At 40.5% G+C, this 23,327-nt stretch overlaps 1 protein-coding gene across 8 annotated transcripts in view; it reads left to right on the top strand.

Annotated features, from left to right (window-relative positions):
- NDE1 (nudE neurodevelopment protein 1) overlaps positions 1-23,327 on the top strand; it is a 188,092-nt gene that overhangs the window by 28,425 nt on the left and 136,340 nt on the right. The window contains exon 1 of one of the 8 annotated variants that reach the window (XM_089679091.1): positions 1,576-1,787. The exons of the other annotated variants lie outside the window; for them this stretch is intronic. Within the exon in view, the coding sequence (XP_089535217.1) occupies positions 1,689-1,787 (99 nt within the window). The 5' untranslated portion in view covers positions 1,576-1,688. Of the gene's footprint in view, positions 1-1,575; positions 1,788-23,327 lie in introns of those variants that run through there. 8 annotated transcript variants of the gene reach the window in all.

Below are 23,327 nucleotides of genomic sequence, written 5' to 3'. Positions count from 1 at the left end.
CACCCTAATGTTTTCCTATTGTCCATGTACACATTGTCATTTACAGGCAGTTGAGTTTAAAGTTGTTTTTTTGAACACAGAAAACTTGTGTTCAGCAGTAGATTTTATCAGCGTTTCAAACGCGGCTAACCGCATTTATAAGCATTTGCGTTTTTTGACTTTTTTTTTTTTTTTTCTTTTTCTTTTTTCTTAAACTCTTCCATTTCTAGATGCTGTCCGGAGCCTTTTTTCATCATGAACAATGCATGCAAAGCGTTTTCCCGGTACTCAAATGTCCCTAGCACACTATACTTTGAGGTTTTGCATGAAAGAAAATGTTGGACACTGCTGCAATAATTTCTGCACAGAACTGAGCTGGAACACATCCAAACACCACAAAAAAAGACAGCTAATCTCAACAAATTCTGCTCTCTGCTTCTGCTCTCTATTTTCTCTCAAAATGTCTGAAATAGTTAATTTTTACTATTTTTCAGTGTACTCTGGGCATTTTGGAAGGTATCTTGAGGTTATCTTTAAAAAACGCTTCTAAACACAGCTAAACAGAATATATATATATGTGTATATGTATGTATATGTATATATATATATATATGTATATGTATATATATATATATATGTATATGTATATATATATATATATATATATATATATATATATTAAAAAAAAAAAAAAAAAAAAATATAATCTACGTTTTCCAGCAGTCAGTTTCCATCGTTCAGAAGTGTCCTGTGTACATGAGGCCTAAATCTCTTGCCTTATGCTAGCCCTACACTGAGTTCTCCTGTTAAGACTGAACACAAGAAATCTATTAGATTCCTCAATTCTAAACCGTGTGGATAGAGGAATCTCAGCTGCAGTTATTGTGACATCTACAGCTGCCTAAATACCCAGTGAGTGCATCTGATCGACCAAGGGGTACTTATAAGTGTCCACTTCCTCCCCTGAATCATCTGTCTTATTCGGAGTGAGAGAACTTCACCCACTGACAATGGTTTCTGTGAAGATTCCCTTCCTAGAGAGGGGAAGTTGTCAGAGGGATTATTCTATTTTATTAATAATAATGTGCATTATTTATTATTATACAGGATTTATATAGCGCCAACAGTTTGCTCAGCGCATTACAAAATAAAGGGAGACATTACAGCAACAATACAGTTCAATACAAGAGGGTTAGGAGAGCACTGCTCCTTGGAGCTTACAATCTAAGAGGGAGGTGTGAAGGGGCTGGTGGTACAAAAGGTAATAACTGTGGAGGATGGACTGGTAGAAGGAATAGAAGATTCTGTTATCAGCTGAAGGCGGGATAGGCTTCCCTGAAGAGAGGTTTTCAGAGATCGCCTAAAAGTGGGCAGAGTAGGCGATAGTCGGATAGATTGGGGTAGAGCGTTCAGAGGATTGGGGAAGCTCTGGAGAAGTCCTAAAGATAAGCATGGGAGGAGGAGACAAGGGAGCTAGAGAGCAGGAGGTCATACAAGGAGAGGACGATTTGGGTGATATTTATAGTAGAGACAAGGTCGATGAAGTAATTTGAGGCAGAGTTATAAATGGCTTTATACCAGGGGCGGACTGACCATTCGAGCACTCGGGCTGCGAGCGCTATCTATGGAGGAGCTGAATGACCAGACAGGACACAACTATACACTACATTTAGTCTGTCTGTTCTTGGGGGGAGGCATAGAGTCTTCATATGTGCTTGATTAGTCTTGCAAAGCTAGTATGGGGCCAAATGCTGTTAATTTTGACACAGTTTGATGAAACTACGCTTCTAGAAAGTGGAGTGGGCCAGGTGCAGTATAGATTACATTATTGTATGCATATCTGTGTAGTTTGTTTTGTATATACATGAACTGTATACTTGTGTGAACTGCATATTTGCATGATTTTCATAATTACATGCATACTTGTGTGAACTGCATGCTTGGTTAGGTCCATATAGATTTGGACACAGGCGCAGTTTTTCATACTTTTGGCTCTGTATGCTACCAGAATAAATTTAAACAATCCAAATTTATTTGAAGTGCACACTTTCAGCTTAAATCAAGGGTAGAACATGAATATCAAGTACAAATTTTAGGAACTGCATGCAGTCCCTCCATTTTCAGGGGCTCAAATGTATTAGGACAAATGAATAAAATGTTCATTTTTAATATTTTGTTGAGAATCCTTCACTGGTAATGACTGCCTGAAGTCTGGTAATGTCCATGGGTTCCAAAGACTGGGTTTCCTCCTTTCTAGTCCTTTGCCAGGATCTAACTGCAGTTGTCTTCAGTTGTTCTTTTGTCTGGGAGTCTTTCTGCCTTTTTTTTTTTTTTTTCCTTTTAGTTTTACCTTCATGCATATCACTTGCTGCTCAGTTGGGTTGCAGGATTCATCCAGCTGTTTCTGTCACATCATCAATAAATACCAATGACCCAGTGCCACTGGAAGCCATTCATGCTATCACACTGCCTCCACCATGTTTTACAGATGCCGTTGTGTGCTTTGGATCATGAGCTTGTTCCAAACCTCCTCCACACTTTTTTTCTGTTCTTCCTGTCATTTTGGTACAGTTTAATTTTAGTTTAATCCGTCCAAAGAATGCTTTTGCAAAACTGGTCTGGCTTGACTTTGCAAAAAAAAAAAAAAAATTGGCTTTTGTTATTCTTCAGGCTTATGAACAATTTGCACTTTGTGGTGAACCAGGTGTATTTGCTCTGTAATTGCTCTCGTGAAGTCTTCTCTTGATTGTAGACTGACAATGATTTGCCCACCTCCAGGAGAGTGTCCTTCACTTGGATGTTGTGGATGGGTATTTCGTTACCATAGAGAGGATCCTGCGATCATCCACCACTGTTGTGCCTCTTCCTTCTTCTTTTTTTTTTTTTTTTTTTTTTTTTTGCTGAGCTCACCTGTCCATTCTTCTTTCCTCAGGATGTACTGAACTGTTGATTTGGCCACTCTTAATGTTGCTGCTATCTCTCTGAGGGATTTGTTTCATTTTTTTTAAGCCTTACAATGGCCTATTTCACTTGTATGTACAGCTCTTTTAAACGCATGATGTAGGTTCACAGCAATAGATTCCAAATGCAAATACGACACTTAGAATCAACTCCAGCCCTTTTTACCTGCTTAATTGATGAAGAAATAACTGAGTAACCTGCACCTGACCTTGAAACCGCTTTTGATTCAATTGTCCAATTACTTTTGGTCCCTTAAAAAAGGGGGGAAGACTACTCTTAAGAGCTGTAATTCCTAAACACTTCCTCCAATTTGCATGTACATACACTCAAATTAAACCTGAGTGTGCACTTTCAGCCCATATCCATTATATAACTATAGCTTGAATATGTTTTGGTAAATACCTGAAAAATCTAAAATTGTGTCTGTCCAAATATATATGGACCTAACTGTATACATGCATAATCTACATAGTATTACATTATTTCATGCATGTCTACATAATAATTATTGGATTTATTCTTGCATAAACTGCATACTTATACCTGTATGGGTATTATTGTGCCTGCATGTACTGCACATTTGAATGATCTACGTATTTTCATGCATACTTACATAAATTGCATGCTTATACTTGCATTAACTGTATACTTGTACTTGCATGATCTGAATACTTACATAAACTGCATGTTTGTGCTTGTGTGGACTGCATGCTCTGTAAGGTCTGCAGGCTTGTATACCTGTGTGATTTAGTAGCTGTAGACTGGCCAACATGGCTATGGACCTGCATCACTGTGGGATTACATAATTAGGTTTTGGCAAATATAGTTGCTACATTATTTACCTGTTAGACATTTTTAAAGGTCCCAGAAGGGGTAGGCAGGTGCATCGCCCTCAGGTCCAGTGGACTCTGGGTGGGGGAGATATATTTGGCGATGTTCACATTTCCTGGTAGACCATTGCTGTCAGGTGTATTTGGGCCACTTTGTTGGTCTTGGCTTTACAGTTATTTCTAGTAATTGGAGCTGCAATGGACTGTGGCCGCATTAACCAGAAAGTACCTAATCTTGTCTGTAGGGGAAAAGCTTAGTTTCCAGGTTTAGAGTCTGAGGCTGCTGTGTGTTGAGAAGCATCTCAGACAGGCTGCTAGAGCAGTCTCTGAGGCGATTCAAAGCACTCAACCCTTTTGCAGCCCCAACAGGAACGTGAGTTAGATCTTCGTTCTCAGGGCACTAGACATACGTTACATAGTTAGTTTGGCTGGACAAAGACAAAAGTCCATCCAGTTCAACCATTTGGAAAAAAAAAAGTTATACTCCTACACCCACAGTTGATCCAGAGGAAGTAAAAAAAACCCCGCAAAGTATGATCCAATTTGCTCCTGCAGGGAAAAATCTTCCTTTGTGATCCCCCGAGAGGCAATCCGATATTTCCTGTTTCGACTTTAGCTATAAATGTTGGGGGGGGGGGGGGGCTGGTTTGGAGGGGCTACAGTTCAAGGAACTTTATCTCCACAGGAGGGAATCAGTCCATCAATATTTTGGAACGTCGGGCAGTATACTTTGCGCTGGATTATTGGATGAACCAGTTGCACAGGGTTTGGTCCAACAGTCTCATGGCAGTGGCTTAGATAAACCACTAGGGTGGCACCAGGGGTCGTACGATTCAGAGAAAGGTGCACCACATTCTATCTGGGGCAGAGCCGCATGTGCCGTCTGTTGGCAGTACATATCCCAGGTATAGGAATCTGGCATGGGGGTTTTCCCTAGCTGTCAGCGGCTGATACCAGCAGAGTGGTCCCTGCATCCTGAGACATTCTTTGCAATCTGCAGGGGAATTCTGGATATTGATCTACAGACATTCAAGTTAGACATATTGGGGTTTATTTACTAAAGCTGGAGAGTCCAAAATCAGACTCCCTTCTGCATAGAAACCAATCAGCTTCTAACCTCAGCTTGTTCAGTGAAGCTTTGACAATGAAACCTGGAAGCTGATTGGTTTCTATGCAGAAGGGAGTCTGATTTTGGACTCTCCAGCTTTAGTAAATAAACCCCATTGTGTCCAGGTCAGGAGTCCCGCTGACAGCCATGCAGTTAAACATAAGGATCAAGGTGACCCGGATGGAGAAAGATTGAAAATTCAGGCATTTTTAAAAGCGGCTGGATTACCTAGATTAGAAGAGCAAGTGGCAATGCTGGAATATCCAATATCACAACAGGAAATACAAGCAGTATTAAGGAGCACAATAGCAAGAAAGAGAGCCTGGGGCCTGATGGGTACACAGTAATATATCAGACATTTAACCACTTCCATTCCGGACACTTTTACCCCCTTCCTGTCCAGGCCAATTTTCAGCTTTCAGTGCTATCACACTTAGAATGACAATTGCGCAGTCATGCAACACTGTATCCATATGAATCTTTTAGCATTTTTTTGAGACAGATAAAGCTTTATTTTGGTGGTATTTATTCACCACTGGGATTTTTATTTTTTTTGTTATGTAAATTAAAAAGTCCAAAAATTTAGAAAGTGTTTTTCTTATAACATTTTGCAGATAAATAGTATTTCATCATAAACCTTGGGCAAAATGTATTCCGTTATATTTTTAGTAAAAAAAAATAACCCAAATTAGTTTATAAACAAATTTTATAATTTTTAAACTTTTTTTTTTTAATTTTTTTACATACTGTTACCCTAGCAGTACAGTGTCACCATGGTGACACTGTAGTACATGTGTGGGGTAATGAAGATTTTTTTTTTTGAATTTTTTTGAATTTTTTACACTGATTGCTTTTACACCCATAAAGGATGTGAAAGCAATCATTTCTCCTTCTCTATAGCTGCATCCTTGCAGCCATTGAGAACTACTGAGTGAGCTGTGATTGGTCACAGCTTGTCACATGGTACAAGATTAACCACTTCCCATCCAGCCCATGTACATAAACAGCTGGACGGGAGCAGTGCAGGAGTGGGTGGCTGTTTATAAGCATCCTCCCGCATTCCATGCCTGTCCCGCAAACACTGATCGCTGTACGGGACCTCTGTGTGAGGTCCGATCATGTGATAACTGACTGGCCAGTCAGTGATCACCATGAATAGTAGTAAAAAGAAGATATCACTTTCTGACATTGCTTACTAGTGAAATATGTGAATGATCAGAGGTCACATGGTACAAGGCTATTCACAACTTTTTTTTTTTTTTTTTTTTTTTTTTATTTCTTTTTTTTTTTAATCTATTTTCTTGCAATAGTCTCTTTCCCCGTTGGGAAAAATTCTATTCCAACCAACGGTATTGAATTATACTCCCACTCCATTTGCTTATGAATTATATCCCATACGCTAATTACATTCCGTGTTTTAAATTGCTTGTATTTTCAGAAAAAGTACAAAACTGTTGTGGAAGCCAAATAATCTAATTGTGACTTTCCATTTTTACCCCACGAGTTGGCTATCCAATCTGCTCTTCGTGAAATCAACACAGAACAATATATCCTGAAAGCTGGCATATTTAGACCCCCGTTTATTTTATCATTACACAATACCTCATATTTAACTCTTGGTTTTTTATTTACCCATGTATATATGTATCTATTATTATTATTATTATATATATATTTTTTTGTTAGTCTCAAAAAATGTCCCTGGTATATATTGGCAGCATATGAAATTTATACAGTATCTTTGGTACCATCAACCTCTTTATACGACCAATCCAAGAGCAATTTTATTGAAATTTTTCTCAATTCGTCCTTTTATCCCTTTTTATTAATGGAATAGAATTCATCTGATATAACTTCTTTAAAGAAGGGGTTAACTTTTTTTCCTAAATAACTTTTGTTCTTTTTCCCTCCATACGAAGGGAAAAGCTTTCTGTAAGGTCTGCTTCTCTATCCTTGCCATAAAATTTAGTATCTCTGACTTTGAAGGGTTAATTTTCAGATTTGATAAAACTCCGTAGTAGTTTAATATTTTCATTAAGTTGGGTAATGTTACTCTAGAGTTTACATTATAAAATAACATATAATCTGCATATGCCGCGACCTTGTGTTCCACCTCTCCTATCAAAATTCCCTTTTACATCTCCACTCCTCCTATGTACAGTTGCTAATAATGGCTCCAGAGATGTAACAAATCCAGAGACTGGACATCCCTGCCTTGTTCCGCTATACATTTTGAAGAACTGTGACAATGAGCCATTAATCTTCATCGCTGCTGATGGAAAGCTATATAGGCTTTTTTTTTTTTTTTTTATCAAATTCCTAATGCTTCCAATGCGTCGATCATAAATCCCCAGTCTACCTGTCTCAAGCTTTTTTGGCATCTGCCGACAGGATTAACACCAGATTTTTCTCTTACTCTTTTTTTCAGAAGGAGTAATTATCTTAATCCATTGTCCCTTCCTTCTCTACCTGGGATGAATCCCACTTGGTCTAAATTGTATCCAATCCAACATCAACTCTTTCATCCTGTTTGCTAGGACCTTTGCATATAATTTGATATCTGTTTTAATAGTGATATAGGTCTATAACTAGCACATTAGGACATATCTTTTCCCTTTTTTAGGCATAATTGTAATGTATGCCTGCAACAACTCCTCCCTCATTTCCATCCCCTCTCCTAATGCATTCATGTACATACACATTTTTGGTACTAGTTGTTTAAGTTTCCAATAGTCTCTCAGTGTATATCCATCTGGTCCATGGCTCCTTCCTGCGGCTGTGTTCTTCAATGCTGCATAGATTTCCTCCTGTTATATTGTTGTTGTTTTTTTTTTTTTTGTTTTGTTGTTTGTGTATTGGCTGCTAATCTTTCTTCCTCCAATCTAGGAAAGTCCCAATTATATCAGACATTTTTTTTTTTTGCGTATCTGTTCCAATAATGGTTTCAGAGATCATATTCTAGCCAATGTCTCTGGTGCTATGTCAGCAAAGATTTACAGGCTCAATTCTCCATATTTTATTGCTTGAGTCTTGGGCAACTTCTTCCAGTTATTTACTGTGTCTTCATAATGGTGAAATTGCACAATCACATCCCTGGGAGGCATCCAGTGCCACTCCTTGGGGTCGCCTAGCCCTGTGTACTCTTTTTTTCAATTGCTCTGTCTCTGATCTACCTATTGTTGGATTAAGCAGTTAAACTCTGAGTTTACAGTGAAACAAGAAGAACCTGGCATTTCTCTTAATAAATGCGGCTGAAGGACTGATCCCTAGATTCTGGAAGGCACAGAAGACCTCCTGAAATAAAGGGTTGGGTAAATTAGAGTATATATACAGGATGGAGGAGCTATACCATATTGGAGAAGATAAAATTGAAAAATGTTAAAAAAACATGGCAAAGATGATGGGATTTTAAAACACCAGAGATATTTAGACTTGGTCTGAGTGTAAAGGATGGTAAGATAATGAAAGGAATAATTCGTACTTGGTGCAGGATGTAACACTGATGGTCCTGTATGTCAGGCCACCTCTGTGTCAGAGCCTGGGATCGAACCTGGGTCTTCTGCAGTGAGAGGCAATGTTTCTTCTCACTGAGCTACCTGGGATGCTGGACTATACTCTGCCTGATCTATTGGATAATCCTGCCTTGTTTTCTCTTGAACTCCTTGCTCCTCCCATGAACTTCCTATAAAAACCATGTCCATGCATTTCCTCCCTGCCAGATTATTGTGCCTTCCAGCCAATATCCCGCTTCTCTGTCCTACTGCCGTCTACATCTTCGCTACCGACCTTTTGGCTTTGTTACTGACTACGATTTTGCCTCATCCTAATCTACTACGATTTGTGACCGACCCTTGGCTTGTGACTGACTCCGCTTTTGTCTGATCCCTTAACTGTTTGATCCGCTGTTGGTTTCCAGCTTGTTCATTCCCTGGTGGGGCGATCCTGAGATCTGCGACCTGGTATTAACACGCAGCCAAATCCATCTCCACCATTAGGAGCTCTGGGGAAAACCAGTTAATACTTAGACCCTGCGCTTCAGGTGAGCCTGCGTCATTCCCAGGGTGATCCGCGGGTGTACCTACCCTGCTGGTTTCAGGTAAGCCTTTACACTGCTGTAGCAACTGGTCTTTGAACCTGACCCAGACCGTGACAGAATAATCTGGCCTAAACATGGAGACAGCTATGGCAAATGTTAGGCAGCAAATTGCTGAGCTGCAGGAATTCGGGGTTACCTATTAAGAAAAAGTTGCCAAATTAGAAAGCAATGTGGATATGCAACAAGGAGAAATTCAGGCTCTGCAGAGAGAACTGCTGAACCGAGATGATACTAGCTCACATATGCCCCAGCCCCAACCATCTAAGTTTAATGGAGACTGCCGCCACTACAGGGGTTTCCTTAATCAATGTCGCATATATTTCCAAATGTACCCTGCTGCGTTTTTTCAGAGAAAAAGAAGGTAATGTTTATTATTGGGCTTCTGACTGGGGAAGCTCTAGCTTGGGCCTCCCCTTATATAGAGCAAAACCATGGCATGTTGAATGATTTTGATACCTTTTTGGCGCCGAGATGAATCCGGTTTTTGATGATCCCAATCGTTATGCTACTGCTGAAGCAAAATTGCATAGTCTGAGGCAGGGTAGATGCTCGGTCGCTGAATACAGAAGTTCAGAGTTCAGAAGTTGGATCGCAGATACCACTTGGAACCCTGCAGCATAAAAAAGCCAGTTCCGCCAAGGGCTTTCTGAACAGGTAAAGAATGAGCTTGCCAGAGTAGATATACCTAATGATCTTGAGGAATTCATCCAATTGTGTATCCAAATCGATCAAAGACAAGGAGGAAGGAGAGGCTGGGAATGTTTGGAGGTAATAAGGGCATGCATCTCTCTGCTAGTCCATTTTGTTCAGCAGGATTCAAGAGTCTCTCTGGGTTCTAACACTCCTGAGCCTCTGCAGGTCGATACTATCAAGAGATCCATTTCCATTCAGGAGAAAGAGAGAAGACGTTCAGAGAATTTGTCTATATTGTGGTGATTCTGGTCATTATGCAATTAATTGTCCTTACAAAGTTAGAACAATTGCTGTGACTGATGTGATTGCACCTGAACAAATAAACTCTCTATAAGCCAGTCTGTCTCCCCACTGATTCCTGAGAGAATAAAGTGAACTCCCTACTCTCTCATTTTGTTATCCCCATTAAACTTGTATCTGAGGGCTGTGAAATCTCCTACTCAGCTATGCTGGACTCCGGGGCTGGGGGGAATTTTATGGATATAGTTTTGTCAACAACAATAATATTCAAACAAGAAATACGTTTACCCCTATTGATATGGAGACAGTTGATGGGTCACCCTTATCTTCAGGACTGGTTACCCATAAAACGGTTCCCCTGGTACTTTTGTTTGGGGCTGACCATTGTGAGACCATCAGCTTTCAGCTGATTACGTCACCCAAGTTTCCCATCATCCTGGGCATTCCTTGGTTCTCGACTCACAATCGTTCCGTCAACTGGGGAGCACGGACTATAGATTTTACATCCCCCCCACTGTGAAAAATATTGCAAAAAACCTTGCCGACCAAGTTCGTCACCGACCAAGGAAGCGCAAAGTGATATAGGGGCTATCCAGTCATATGACAATTTGCCCCCACATTACCATGAGTTCCGGGATGTCTGTGACAAGAAAAATGCAGATCAATTACCCCCTCATCTCCCATATGATTGCCCCATTGAGCTGCTCCCAGGGGCAGAAATACCTTTTGGCCGCCTTTTCAATCTGTTGGAACCTGAATTAAAAGTACTCAGGGTGTGGATCGATGAGAATTTAGAGAAGGGCTTTATTAGACACTCAACTTCTCCAGCAGGAGCAGCTCTGTTCTTCGTTGAAAAGAGACTCCACCTTGCATCCATGCATTGACTACAGAGACATGAATAAAATCACTATTAAAAACCGCTATCCATTATATATAATATGGACCTGGAAGCTGCCTGCCCAACTGTGGACTAGAAAAAAAAAAGGACATTGTCTTGACTATCTTATTTTAAGTGGAAAAACGAGGGGGGGAAATAAAATGTTAGTTTTTATAGTAAAACATTTTTTTCCCCCTCTTTTGGATCTGCTAGTTAATCATTCAAGCCTATGGTTTTAAGGATAAGGTCCCACCTTTCAGATGAGCTCACCTTCTATCCAGGAGTGTGGGGGCATCTTGGGCTATCTGCCATCAAGCATCAGTTGCTCGGGTTTGTAAGGCCGCTACATAGTCTTCGATTCATACGTTCACAAGATTTTACTAGGTGGATATCAGAGTCACGGAGGATTCTGCTTTTGGCCACAGCAAATTGCGAACAGCTGAGTAGCTCCTTTTTGGGATTGATGACCGTGGTTAAGGTGGGATCACCCACCGCTCAGAGTTCTGTTGCTTTGGGACATCCCACATAGTCATGAATAGCCTGCTCTGTTGTCCTGTGATGTATGATAAAGAAACTTTTGGATTTTTTTTTTTTTTTTTCTACCTACTTATCTGTGAGTTACAAAAAGTGTTTCCTGTGTAGGAGGGGTTATATAGGGGAGGACTTTCTCTGTGATTGGTCGGCAGGTGACATATAACCCTCATAGTCGTGAATAGCCTGCTCTGTGTCCAGTGATGTAGTCCAAGAAATGGATTTTTACAGGCAAGCATATAGAAAAAAAATCCAATTATGAACTAAATTATACATCATCTTCCTCTTTCCTCGTACTGGCCCTGTCCCTAGCATTCCTGAAAGTTGTTACAGTGAGCAATTATTCTCATAATCCAATTCCAATCAGTTTTTAGGATTTGCAGTTCAGTTCTGATTGTGCTGTTAACTCTATAAAAGCTTGGATGGATTGTCAACTACCACAGGTCTTCTCTGATTCTGTCTCTCTCCTTGTAGTATTATCATAGATATTTATAGTGAACCTGTAAACTGCTCTAGAAATTGACTGCTTTTACTGTTTTTCTTACCAGATCAGTTAAAAGAAAAATACTATAGCAGATCTTCTAAGAAACTTTTATAGGCAAATACCAAAAATAGATATGCTGGAAATAATTAATAAGAATTCACCCTCCAACATCTTGATGCAGAACGAACTATACAGGAAAAAAAGTCCTGCAGTATGACATTAATTGTAATTGTTTAACACAACTACAATTGATACTGCAGTAGGAGACGGTGTCGCAGGTTTTTGATAAGAACACTTAACTGGCTCATGGTGTTTACGTCTATGCAACAAGGATTATGCTACAGTGGAAAGGCTAACTTGGAAATGCCATGTTATTGTGAAGTGCCAGCTGGTACCAGTGTCCACTGCCATTCTAAACAATATCCTTTTGTTAAGTGGAATTGTTGCATCCCCTAAATAATTCTGTGCTAAAGAATTCTTTGTAAGGGTTATATATCTTATTCAGATACCAAGTATGATGATGCTCATTAAACTAACTAAGCCTCGTATTTTGAAACCTATTCAAAAAGTAAATCTATTCCTAGAGAATGTAATGCTTAAAGCGGAGTTCCACTCACTCCTGTAGAAGAAAAAAAAAGTCAGCAGCTACAAAAACTGTAGCTGCTGACTTTTAAAAAAAAAAAAAACAGCCACTCACCTGTCCCATGATCCCGAGTTGCCCCTGCCGCAGCCAGTTTCACCGGCCGTCCTGTATTCCAGGTGCCGGCATCTTCAGTGTGCGCACCCGGCTGTGACAGCTTGCGGCTTCACCTGTCAAATTCAGGTACATGTTCCCTCCCCCCCCCACTCCCCAAAGGTGCCAAGCCTTAATGGGGAACGGGGGACCAATCTTTAAAGCAGAACTTCCCCTTTTGGGTGGAACTCCACTTTAAATTGAACTTGGGTTATACTGCATATATTAGTTTTACTTTCCGTGTATATCTCCTCTGGCAGAAACTGCTTTGGCAGCCTGTAGCCTCCAAAGTAAGACTAATTTCCCGAATTGTTTCAACACACGTACCTGTTGCCAAAACTATTGGAACACCCCTCCAAATCTTTGGATTCAGGTGTTCCAATCACCTCCATGGCCACAGGTGTATACAATCAAGCACATAGGCATGCAGACTGTTTTTACAAACATTTGTGAAAGAATGGGTCGCTCTCAGGAGCTTTGTGAATTCAAGCGTGGTACTGTGATAGGTTGCCACCTGTGCAATAAGTCCATCCGTGAAATGTCCTTGCTACTAACTATTCAACGGTCAACTGTTTGTGGTATTATTACAAAGTGGAAGCAACTGGGAACAACAGCTACTCTGCCCTGAAGTGGTAGGCTACATAAAATGACAGAACAGGGTCAGCGCATAGTGTGCAGAAGTTGCCAACTGCTTTCGGTCAATAGCTAAAGACCTCCAAACTTCGTGTGGCCTTCAGATTAGCACAACAGTGCTTAGCGTTTCATGGAATGGATTTCCATGGCTGAGCAGCTGCATCCAAGCCTTACATCACCAAGTGCAATTCAAAGCATCAGATGCAGTGGTGTAAAGCATATGCCGCCAGTGGATTCTAAAGCAGTGAAGACGTGTTCGCTAGAGTGACAAATCACGCTTCTCTGTCTGGCAATCTGATGGACGTGTCTGGGTTTGGAGGTTGCCAGGAGAACGGTGGAGTTTTGGTGGAGGGAGATTATGGTGTGGAGTTGTTGTTCAGGGGTTGGGCTTGGCTCCTTAGTTCCAGTGAAGGGAACTCCTTAAGGTGTCTTTTTTTTTTTTTTTAATTTAAATATTTATTGATTTTACAGATAAATAAATTGTACAAACATACTCATTAAAACATTATCAAAACATTTATCATTTCATCTCCAATCTAACCCTTCACCCCCTCTGCTCTGCATTTTTCTATTCATTTCTGGAGATCCTACTCCCTATAAAAGATCAAAATATATAACCATATTATTGTTCGTCCCCCATAGACTCTATATTTAGCTTTAACTTTTTAAATTCCTCCCATTTGTTCCATCTTATATAATAACTCTCCATCTTATCTTCTTTCATATGATAAAGTTCCTCCAATTTACGTACCTTATCAACCCAATCTTTTATTTTCGGCACCTCCTGTCTCCTTCAGAACTTTGGTGTCAACCCCTTTGCTGCATTCAAATAATACAATAAACCAGATTCTTTTATATTTTTTGGCTGAAAGATGGTACTATGAAACGGGTATATCTCTGGGTCTATTAGAATATCCGTTTGATTTTCTGAATCAAACTTACTATTTTCCCCCAGTACGCTTGTATTTTAGGACACTCCCACCATATGTGATGCATTGTGCCTCTACCTCCACATCCACACCAACATAATGGTGAATTATCTCCACTCAATCTACACTCGGTATGATATACCATCTTGCCAAACCTTTGTAATTAATTTCTATTTCCTGCATATTTATATTCCCATGATTTATTCTATACATTTTTCCTGTTTTTCCGCATCTATTGTTACTCCTATATCCCTGTCCCATTTTTCTATATATGGAGGTCTTATATCAGTGTTTTTATTTCAGTGAGAATTTTATATATTTTGGAAGTTCCGTGTTTCTCATCTCCCCGTGTACCTAATAAATGCTCAAAAGGGTTCCAATCCTCTCTTGTTCTTTAAAGGCTTTGGAAGCTTCCCTATAAAGTGTTTGTTTTAATTTGAAAATAACGCCACTAATCCATTCTTTGGAAAACTTCTTCTCCTTTTTTTTTTTCCAATTCCTTAAGTGAACCGATTTCCTCCCCCACCATTATATCCCTGAGTTGTGCATCTCCCTTCTTAATCCACTTCCCTGTGATACCTTCTTTACCCAGGGGAAAAAAAACTCTGTGGATCCTAAGGGCATTTAACAATTAATTAAATTCCCATCCCATGTCTTTGTGTAAAACATCCCAGACTCTAAAAACATTTAATGTGAACAAACTTGTGCTGTCTGCTAATCCTCGGTATTGTGGAGGTAACCATACATCTCTACTTAATTTGTTACATAGTATTTTTTCTATTTTAACCCAGCTTTTTCCTTTTTACATTCTATATCCAGTTAAAAATTCTCGCCATTATTACCTAGTTATAATATCTTTTCAAATTATGGTACTCCCAATCCTCCTTTCTCTTTATTTCTACATAAAATTTCTTGGCATATTCTCGGTTTTTTATTCCTCCATATAAATCTTGTTGACATTCTTTCTTTTAATTGTTCTAAAGCAGGGATGTCCAAACTTTTTTCAAAGAGGGCCAGATTGGATGAAGTGAACATGGTGGAGGGCCGAACATTTTTCCGAACATTCTTTGAACCATTACAATTAAATGCAAATAAATTATTTTATGCCAAGTTAATTGCAAACGACATACTTTTCATTTCATAACATTAAGATCAACTGACAGCTGAGTTTTCACAATGTATTGAAAATAAAAAAAAAAAAAACTTACCTGCACTAATGTGAAGGGTGAAAAAGGTAGCTGGAGCTCAAGTCTCTGCTCGGCAGCCGGGAGGGGAAGAGAAACACACTTCACGCTGGAAGCCCGGCCCTGACGTCACCGCCCTCTGTCGCTCCCAGCACGGCGCAGTCACGCATGCGCACTGCTCTCAAGCAGAAGACTGTCTGCCACAGAAGGGAGGGCCGTGCGACAGCCGCATTTACACAGACCAGGGAGAACGCACCGCAGTCAGGCATGCGCACTGCCCTCTGCTCTCAAGCAGAAGACTGTCTGCCATAGAAGGGAGGTCCACATTACACAGAGCAGGGAGGGCTGTTGGAGGGCCGTATTAAACCAACCCCCGGGCCGTAAATGGGCCGCGGGCCGGACTTTGGACATGCCTGTTCTAAAGTATACTTCTGGTAGTTTAATTGGTATCATTTGAAATTTATATGACATTTTTGGAACAATCACCATTTTTATCAGATTTATACGACCCATCCATGACGGGGTTCCCCCTCCTAATTTCCTTAGTTCATCCTTGATCTCATTTAATAATGGGATATAATTCAATTTATATAGTTTTGTGGAGGATACAGTTAATTTTATTCCTAAATATTTTAATTCTTTTTCTCTCCAAACAAAGGGAAATTCCTGCTGTAGTCTATTTTTCTCTGTATTTGGAAGGTTTATATTTAAAATCTGTTTTTGTTGGAGTAATTTTTAAATTTGATATCTCCCCATACTCTTTCAGTGATCTCATTAAATTTGGCAATGTTATCCTTGGGTTTCCCATGTAAAACAGCATATCATCTGCATAAGCTGCCACCTTTTTATGCTCTGTCTCCTATCCATATTTCAATTATATCCATATTATTCCTTATTGTAGCCAATAGAGATTCCAATGACAAAACATATAGAAGTGGAGACAGAGGGCATCCTTGTCTTGTTCCATTTTGCATCCCAAAATACTCGAATTCCTCGTTAACCATGATTGCTACAGAGTGTTTACTATATAGTTTCCTTATCCATTCTCTCATTCTAGGTCCTATCCAAAATACTTCCATTGTATCCATCATATATCCCCAATCTACTCTGTCAAATGCCTTTTCAGCATCAATCGAGAGAACCACCGCAGAGGTTTTCTCTTTCCTACTTTTTTGTATGAGAAACAAAGATCTCAGTCCATTGTCTCTACCCTTTCTCCCTGAGAGAAAGCCTACTTGATCTCAGTGTATCCATTCCGGCATTAGATCTTTCAACCTGTTTTCCAGAACTTTTGCATATAATTTATTATCTGTGTTCAGTAAGGAAATCAGTCTTTAACTTGAACAGTGCATAGCATCCTTACCTTCCTTTTATGTATGAGAACTACATGTGCTTGTAGGGATTCCCTCCTTATTTCCATCTCTCCCCCCAATGCATTCATATATATCCTTAATTTGGGTACTAATAGTTCTTTATATTTTTTATAATACCTCACAGTATATCCATCTGGACCTGGACTTTTCCCAGCTGCAGTGCTTTTTAGTGCTAGTTGTATTTCTTCCTGGGTTGTTGCTAATTCGAGGGTTTTTAAGTGTTCCTCGCTTATTTTTGGTAATTCCACATTTTTTAAGTATGACTGTCTTTTTTTTCTATTTTTCCTACTCCATCTTTATTTATAGACCTTTGGGGAATAATATTATATAAATTATTATAGTAGTCTTTAAACACTTTAGCTATATCTTTAGTTGAATACACTAATTCTCCTTTGGGATCTCTTATTTTCTCTATATAGTTCCTGGATATTTTTTTTTTCTGAGCCCTCAAATACTTTCCTGGCCTGTCTCCCTATCTAATCTATATCTCTCATTTATTATTTTATTAAACACTCATCTCTGATCTTCTTTCAGCAAATGATTTCATTATTCTCTTTTATTTATTACCCTCTGCATAATCTCTTTTGTTACTCTATATTTGTGTCTGCTCAATCTCACAGAGTTCCTCAAGAAGCGCATTAATTTTTTCTCTTCTTTCCCTCTTTTTCTTTGCTGCAATCGCCATCAGGATTCCTCTAATATAGGCCTTATGAGCCTCCTACACCGTTGCTACAGACACTTCCCCAGAATCATTTTCCTCAAAAAATTGCTCTATTTCTTTTGATTTTTTTTGATCCGTCTCTTGATCCTGTAAGAGTGTTTCATTCAACCTCCATACTTTTCCCCCCTTTCAGCTCCTTTCCCCTTAATAATTGCATTGTGACCGGAGCATGGTCCGATATTGACATCATCTCTATTTTTACTTTAACCAAAGACTCAATAAGTCGATGTTCCAGCAATATTTACCGTATTTTCCGGCGTATAAGACGACCCCCTACTTTTCCTGTTTAAAATGTAGTGTTTGGGCTATACTCGCCGTATAAGACTACCCCTCTTCCAGTGCACACCAGTGGGAAGAATCGTGCCCCATCATTGGTATTAGTGGGAGGAATAGTGCCCCATCATTGGTGTCAGTGGCAGGAATAGTGCCCCATCATTGGTGTCAGTGGCAGGAATAGTGCCCCATCATTGGTGTCAGTGGCAGGAATAGTGTCCCATCATTGGTGTCAGTGGGAGGAATAGTGCCCCATCATTGGTATCAGTGGCAGGAATAGTGCCCCATCATTCGTATCATTGGGGGGAATAGCACCCCATCATTGGTGTCAGTGGAATAGTGCCCCATCTTTGGGGTCAGTGGCAGGAATAGTATCCCATCATTGGTGTCAGTGGGGGGGGGGGGGAGGAATAGTATCCCATCATTGGTGTCAGTGGGGGGTGGAATAGTGCCCCATTGTTGGTGTCAGTGGGGGGTGGAATAGTGCCCCATCGTTGGTGTCAGTGGGGGGGGAGGAATAGTGCCCAATCATTGGTGTCAGTGGGGGGGGGGGGGAGGAATAGTGCCCCATCGTTGGTGTCAGTGGGGGGGAGGAAAAGTGCCCCATCGTTGGTGTCAGAGGGAGGAATAATGCCCCATCATTGGTATCAGTGACACCAACGATGGGGCACTATTCCTCCCACTGACACTTGCTGACCCCTGTTCCAGTACGCTGCTGCTGCAGCCAGCATATGTGGTTGCAGCAGCACCTAAGCACGGCACACTTACCTGCATCTCCACTCGATTTTCGCGGGGCCGCTCAGCTCCGCCTCCTCGCTGGTGATTGGCCGCCTGTGTGCCTTTCCTGAGCTACAGTTCTGGCGGCCAATCACTGGTGAGGAGGCGGAGCCGAGCAGCTGCGCGAACATCCAGTGGACGAACCGAAGGAAGGAGCAGCCGCGCTTCCTGGACCGGATCGTCATGGGACCGGAGCCAGGTAAGAGACAGCAGCCCCTGCCCACCCCTGTACTTAGTTTCCCTTCTGTTGGAAGGGGGGGGCGGCAGCGGGACCGCGCCGCCCCCCTAAAAAGTGTCAGCATGCCGTTACCGGCGTATAAGACGACCCCCGACTTTTGAGAAGATTTTCAAGGGGTAGAAAGTAGTCTTATACGCCGGAAAATACGGTAATCCAATCTTGAATACATCTCATGTGCATGTGAGTAGAACACATAATCCCTGTCCTTTCCGTGCTGATTTCTCCATATCCACAAGTTGGCATTGGAATATCATTTTTTTTTTTTTTTTTTTTTTTCCCAAGGATCTCCGAGATCTACTTTCCTCTCTCTTTACAGGAGATGTCCTGTCTGAGGGTCCATACAGAGATTGAAAAAATTAATGGATTTCAAAAAAGGGAGTCTAATTGTGGCAAGAGATTTCAGAGTATTTTTAGGAATATCTCCGGTTTCTTGTTCGGGCAATAAATATTTGCTAATGTACTTTCTATTTCTTGTTTTTTCCTTTTCAGAAACAGAAATCTTCATTCGGAATCTACCAGTCTGTCTTCTAACTTAAACCTTATATTTTTCACAAAACCTATTGCTACTCCCTTAGCTTTTCTAATTGGGGAATCTGCATAGAACCACAATAAATAATATCTAGAATTTTTAATTTCACATTTGTTTCTCACGCCAAATGTGTCTCCTGTAAGAAAACCACTGAAGGTAATCTATGCTGAATCTCTTTAAATATCCTAAATCTCTTCCTAGGGCTATTTAATCCATTATAAGCTTAACATTATAAGTCACAAAGTGTATCTCTTCTATTTTCCCTTTATTCTCCTATCCTCTCCTCCTTCTCCTCTCTCCTCTTCTGTCCATATCTTCCCCTTCGTTCTCTAGGACTTCTCCAAACTAATATATCTCCTACTATATTGCAGAGTCTTACAATACCCTCCACTCCTCCCCCCTCCCTTCCCCCACCCCTTCCCTCACTGACCTCCTTTAGGCTTACATTTTGCCTATGAATCATTTGTGGTCCTAACCCCACCTTTTGATTCAGCTTTTAAGGTAAAGCTCTGACCACCAGCTTTCCACCAATGAGCGTATCTCATCCTCCGTGTCCTGCCATGCTCTAGGAAACTCAAGGATCGTAAGAGGGAAGCAGAAAAGGAGGGAGAGATAACTAAAGGAAAAAAAAAAACCCACCCTCCCCATTCTATTCCCCCTTACTACTCCTACGCTCTATTCCTCCTTATAGCTGCCTGCCACCCCTCTTTTGCCATAGCCCACATCTCTCCCTCTTCTTCCTCCCATCCGGCGATATTTATTCTCTGTATATCAAGTCTCTCACAGAAGTCTCACATCTTTGTGAAATCTCAGTCTTGCTGAACGACCATTTTTTCATCTGATTAAACACTCTGGAAACCCCCAGCTATATCGAACATTCTGCTTTCTCATCCGTTCTAATTATGTTTTCAAGGTTCTCCTTCCTATTGTTTTCTCTGCTATATCAGCAAAGATCTGTTTGTTTATTTCCCCATATTTTATTATTGCTCTTCCTTTTATCTTCTTCCAAAGCTCTTCTTTATCCTGATTATTATGGAATTGCACTATTACATCTCTCGGATATTCCTTTCTACCTTCTTGTTGATGTTTTCCTATTATATAGACTCCATCCATTTTGAGAGGCTCTGTTATAGTTCTATCCATTACAGTATTCAGCATCTTCGTTATTGTCTCCATCAAATCCTCTGCTTGGGAGATCTCAGGAAGACCTCTTATCCTTAGGTTACGTCTCGTATCCCTATTCTCCTGGTCTTCCATTTTATATAGCAGATTTCTTTGTTCTTTTCTCATTTCCATTGTCTTTTTTTTCTAATCTGTGTATAATTTGGGCATGTTTGCCCAGTTTTTCTTTCGTCTCCTCCATCCTTGATAATATTTGCCCCAGATCTTTACGTATTTTTGCCATTTCCTGTTTTAAGGACCTTTTCAAGCCCTTTGAACATTTCTGCTATTTCTGTTTTAGTAGGCATTTGTGAACTCTCCTCTTGTTCTTCTACATTATCCATATCCACTTCTTCTATATGTTGACTACTGTTAGCTATTCCCAGGGATAGTCTTGACCATTCTCCGCTGTTTTCACTCTCACCTCTTACACTTATTCCCTGTTGTCTCTCTGGAGTCTGTTTCTCCTGTGAGGGTATATATTTTTTAATTGACCCTGTTTGGGAAGCCTTAGGCCCTCCCTTTTTTAATACTTTGTTTTTCATACTTTCAGGGACTGTTTCAATTTTCTGCTGTTCTGGTTCTGGGCGGGTTCTGTTTTTGATTTAATATTGAAATTGTCTTTCAGAGATATCACCCTCTCGGTTCTTCTCTTCTTTTTTTTTTCTCCCCCCACGTTTTGGACAATTTCATGCTCCCAACTTTGTGGGAACAGTTTGGGGATGGCCCCTTCCTGTTCCAACACAACTGCGCGCCAGTGCACAAAGCAAGGTCCCTAAAGACATGGGTGAGCGAGTTTGGGGTGGAGGAACTTGACTGACTTGGCCTGCACAGAGCCCCGACCTCAACCCAATAGAACACCTTTGGGATGAATTTGAGCGGAGACTGCGAGCCGGTCACACTCCTAAACCTTGTGGACAGCCTTCCCAGAAAAGTTTAAGCTGTTATAGCTGCAAAGGGTGGACCAACTCAATATTGAACCCTAAGGACTAAGACTGGGAGACATCATTAAAGTTCATGTGCGTGTAAAGGTAGGCATCCCAATACTTTTGGCAAGTGTGTGTGTGTGTGTGTGTGTGTGTGTGTGTGTGTGTGTTCGAAATGAAAATTCTGGTGCTGAAACCAAAAATTCAAAATGCACTTGGCCAAAAACCTAAATGCGCAGTTTTTAAAAATTAATACTTTAAAAAAAAAAATACGCTTTGATTAAAATAAAAATATATATGCCCAAATTTTTTTGTAAAATATATATGAAAGGGGATGTTAATGCGAGTAGATGGATACACAACATGTCATGTTTTTTAAAATTGCGCATGCTCGTGCAACGGCGTGAAACTACAGTACTTAAAAATCTCCATGGGTGATGCTTTCAACATTTTCTGCAGGTTAGCAGTGTAAAGTTACAGAGGAGGTCTAGTTCTAGAATTATTGCTCTTGCTCTGACATTCGTGGCGATACCTCACGTGTGTGGTTTGAACACCAGTTTACATATGTGGGCAAGGCTTACGTATGCGTTCATACGTATGAAGGACGGGGGCACTTTAAACTTTTTCCTTTTTACACTGTCGCTTTTTTTTTTTTTTTAAACATTTTAATCACTTTTATTCTTATTACAAGAAAAGCGTGCATACCTTGTGATAGAAATAATTAGTGACAGGTCCTTTTTTATGGAGAGATATGGGGTCAATAAGACCCCACATTTCTCCTCTGCAATGTAAAGCATTGGATCAAAAAAGCATTGTTCTAGTGCTTCAAAGAAAAAAAAAAAAAAAAAATATGGCCAGAACGGGAAGTGACATCGCTCCGATTTCTCCAAGGGCATAGAGATGAGTGGCAGCCATCTTTCCTTAATTCATCTTTATGCCCAGTGTCGGGATTGATGGTTTCTCAGGTAAAGGCTGAGAACTACCGAGGGGCAGGGTATTTTCGGCACCTGTATTGGTGCTTTTTTTTGTTTTTTGTTTTTTTTTCTTTCCTTTTTGGCCGAAAGGGGTGTTTTTTCGGGCAAAACATTTTGGCCAATTAAATTGTGGTGTGTGTGTGTGTGTGTATGGATGGATATATGGAGAGATAGATATGGATATATATATATTTCACAGAAGTGATTACACCCCCTCACATTTTTGTAAATATTTTATTATCTTTTCATGTGACGAGTAATTGCACGTTGCTACAATGTAAAGTATTGAGTGTACAGCTTGTATAACTTTGTAAATTTGCTGTCCCTGCAAAATAACTCAACACACAGCCATGAATGTCTCTAAACCGCTGGCAACAAAAGTGATTACACCCCTAAGTGAAAATGTCCAAATTGGGCCCAGTTAGCCATTTGCCCTCCCCAGTGTCATGTTACAAGGTCTCAGGTGTGAATAGGGAGCAGGTGTATTAAATTTGGTGTTATCACTCTCTCGTACTGGTCACTGGAAGTTCAACATGACACCTCATAGCAAAGATCTCTGAGGATCTGAAAAAAATTGTTTCTTTACAATGATGGGCTAGACTATAAGAAGATTGCCAAGACCCTGACATTGAGCTGCAGCATGGTGGCCAATACCATATAGCTGTTTAACAGGACAGGTTTTACTCAGAACAGGTCTTGCCATGGTCGACCAAAGAGGTTGAGTGCATGTGCTCGACGTCCAGAGGTTGTCTTTGGGAAATCAACATTTGAGTGCTGCCGGCATTGCTGCAGAAGTTGTGGGGGTGGGGGGTCAGCCTGTCAGTGCTCAGACCATACGCCGTATACTGCATCACATTGATCTGCATGGCTGTCGTTGCAGAAGTAAGTTTCTTTTAAAGATGATGCACAAAGCCCGCAAACAGTTTGCTGAAGACATGCAGACTAAGGACATGGATTACCGAAACCATGTCCTGTTGTCTGATGAGACCAAGATAAACTGATTTGGTTCAGATGGTGTCAAGAGTCTGTGACGGCAACCAGGTGAGAAGTACAAAGACAAGTGTGTCTTGCCTATAG

This window comes from Staurois parvus, unplaced genomic scaffold (genome assembly GCF_062004578.1).
Source record: "Staurois parvus isolate SC_StPar_1 unplaced genomic scaffold, SC_StPar_1.0 ptg000217l, whole genome shotgun sequence".
In the NCBI taxonomy this organism is placed as follows: Eukaryota; Metazoa; Chordata; class Amphibia; order Anura; family Ranidae; genus Staurois; species Staurois parvus.
The sequence above is the reverse complement of the archived record's forward strand: the minus strand, read 5'-3'. Positions and strand labels throughout refer to the sequence as shown.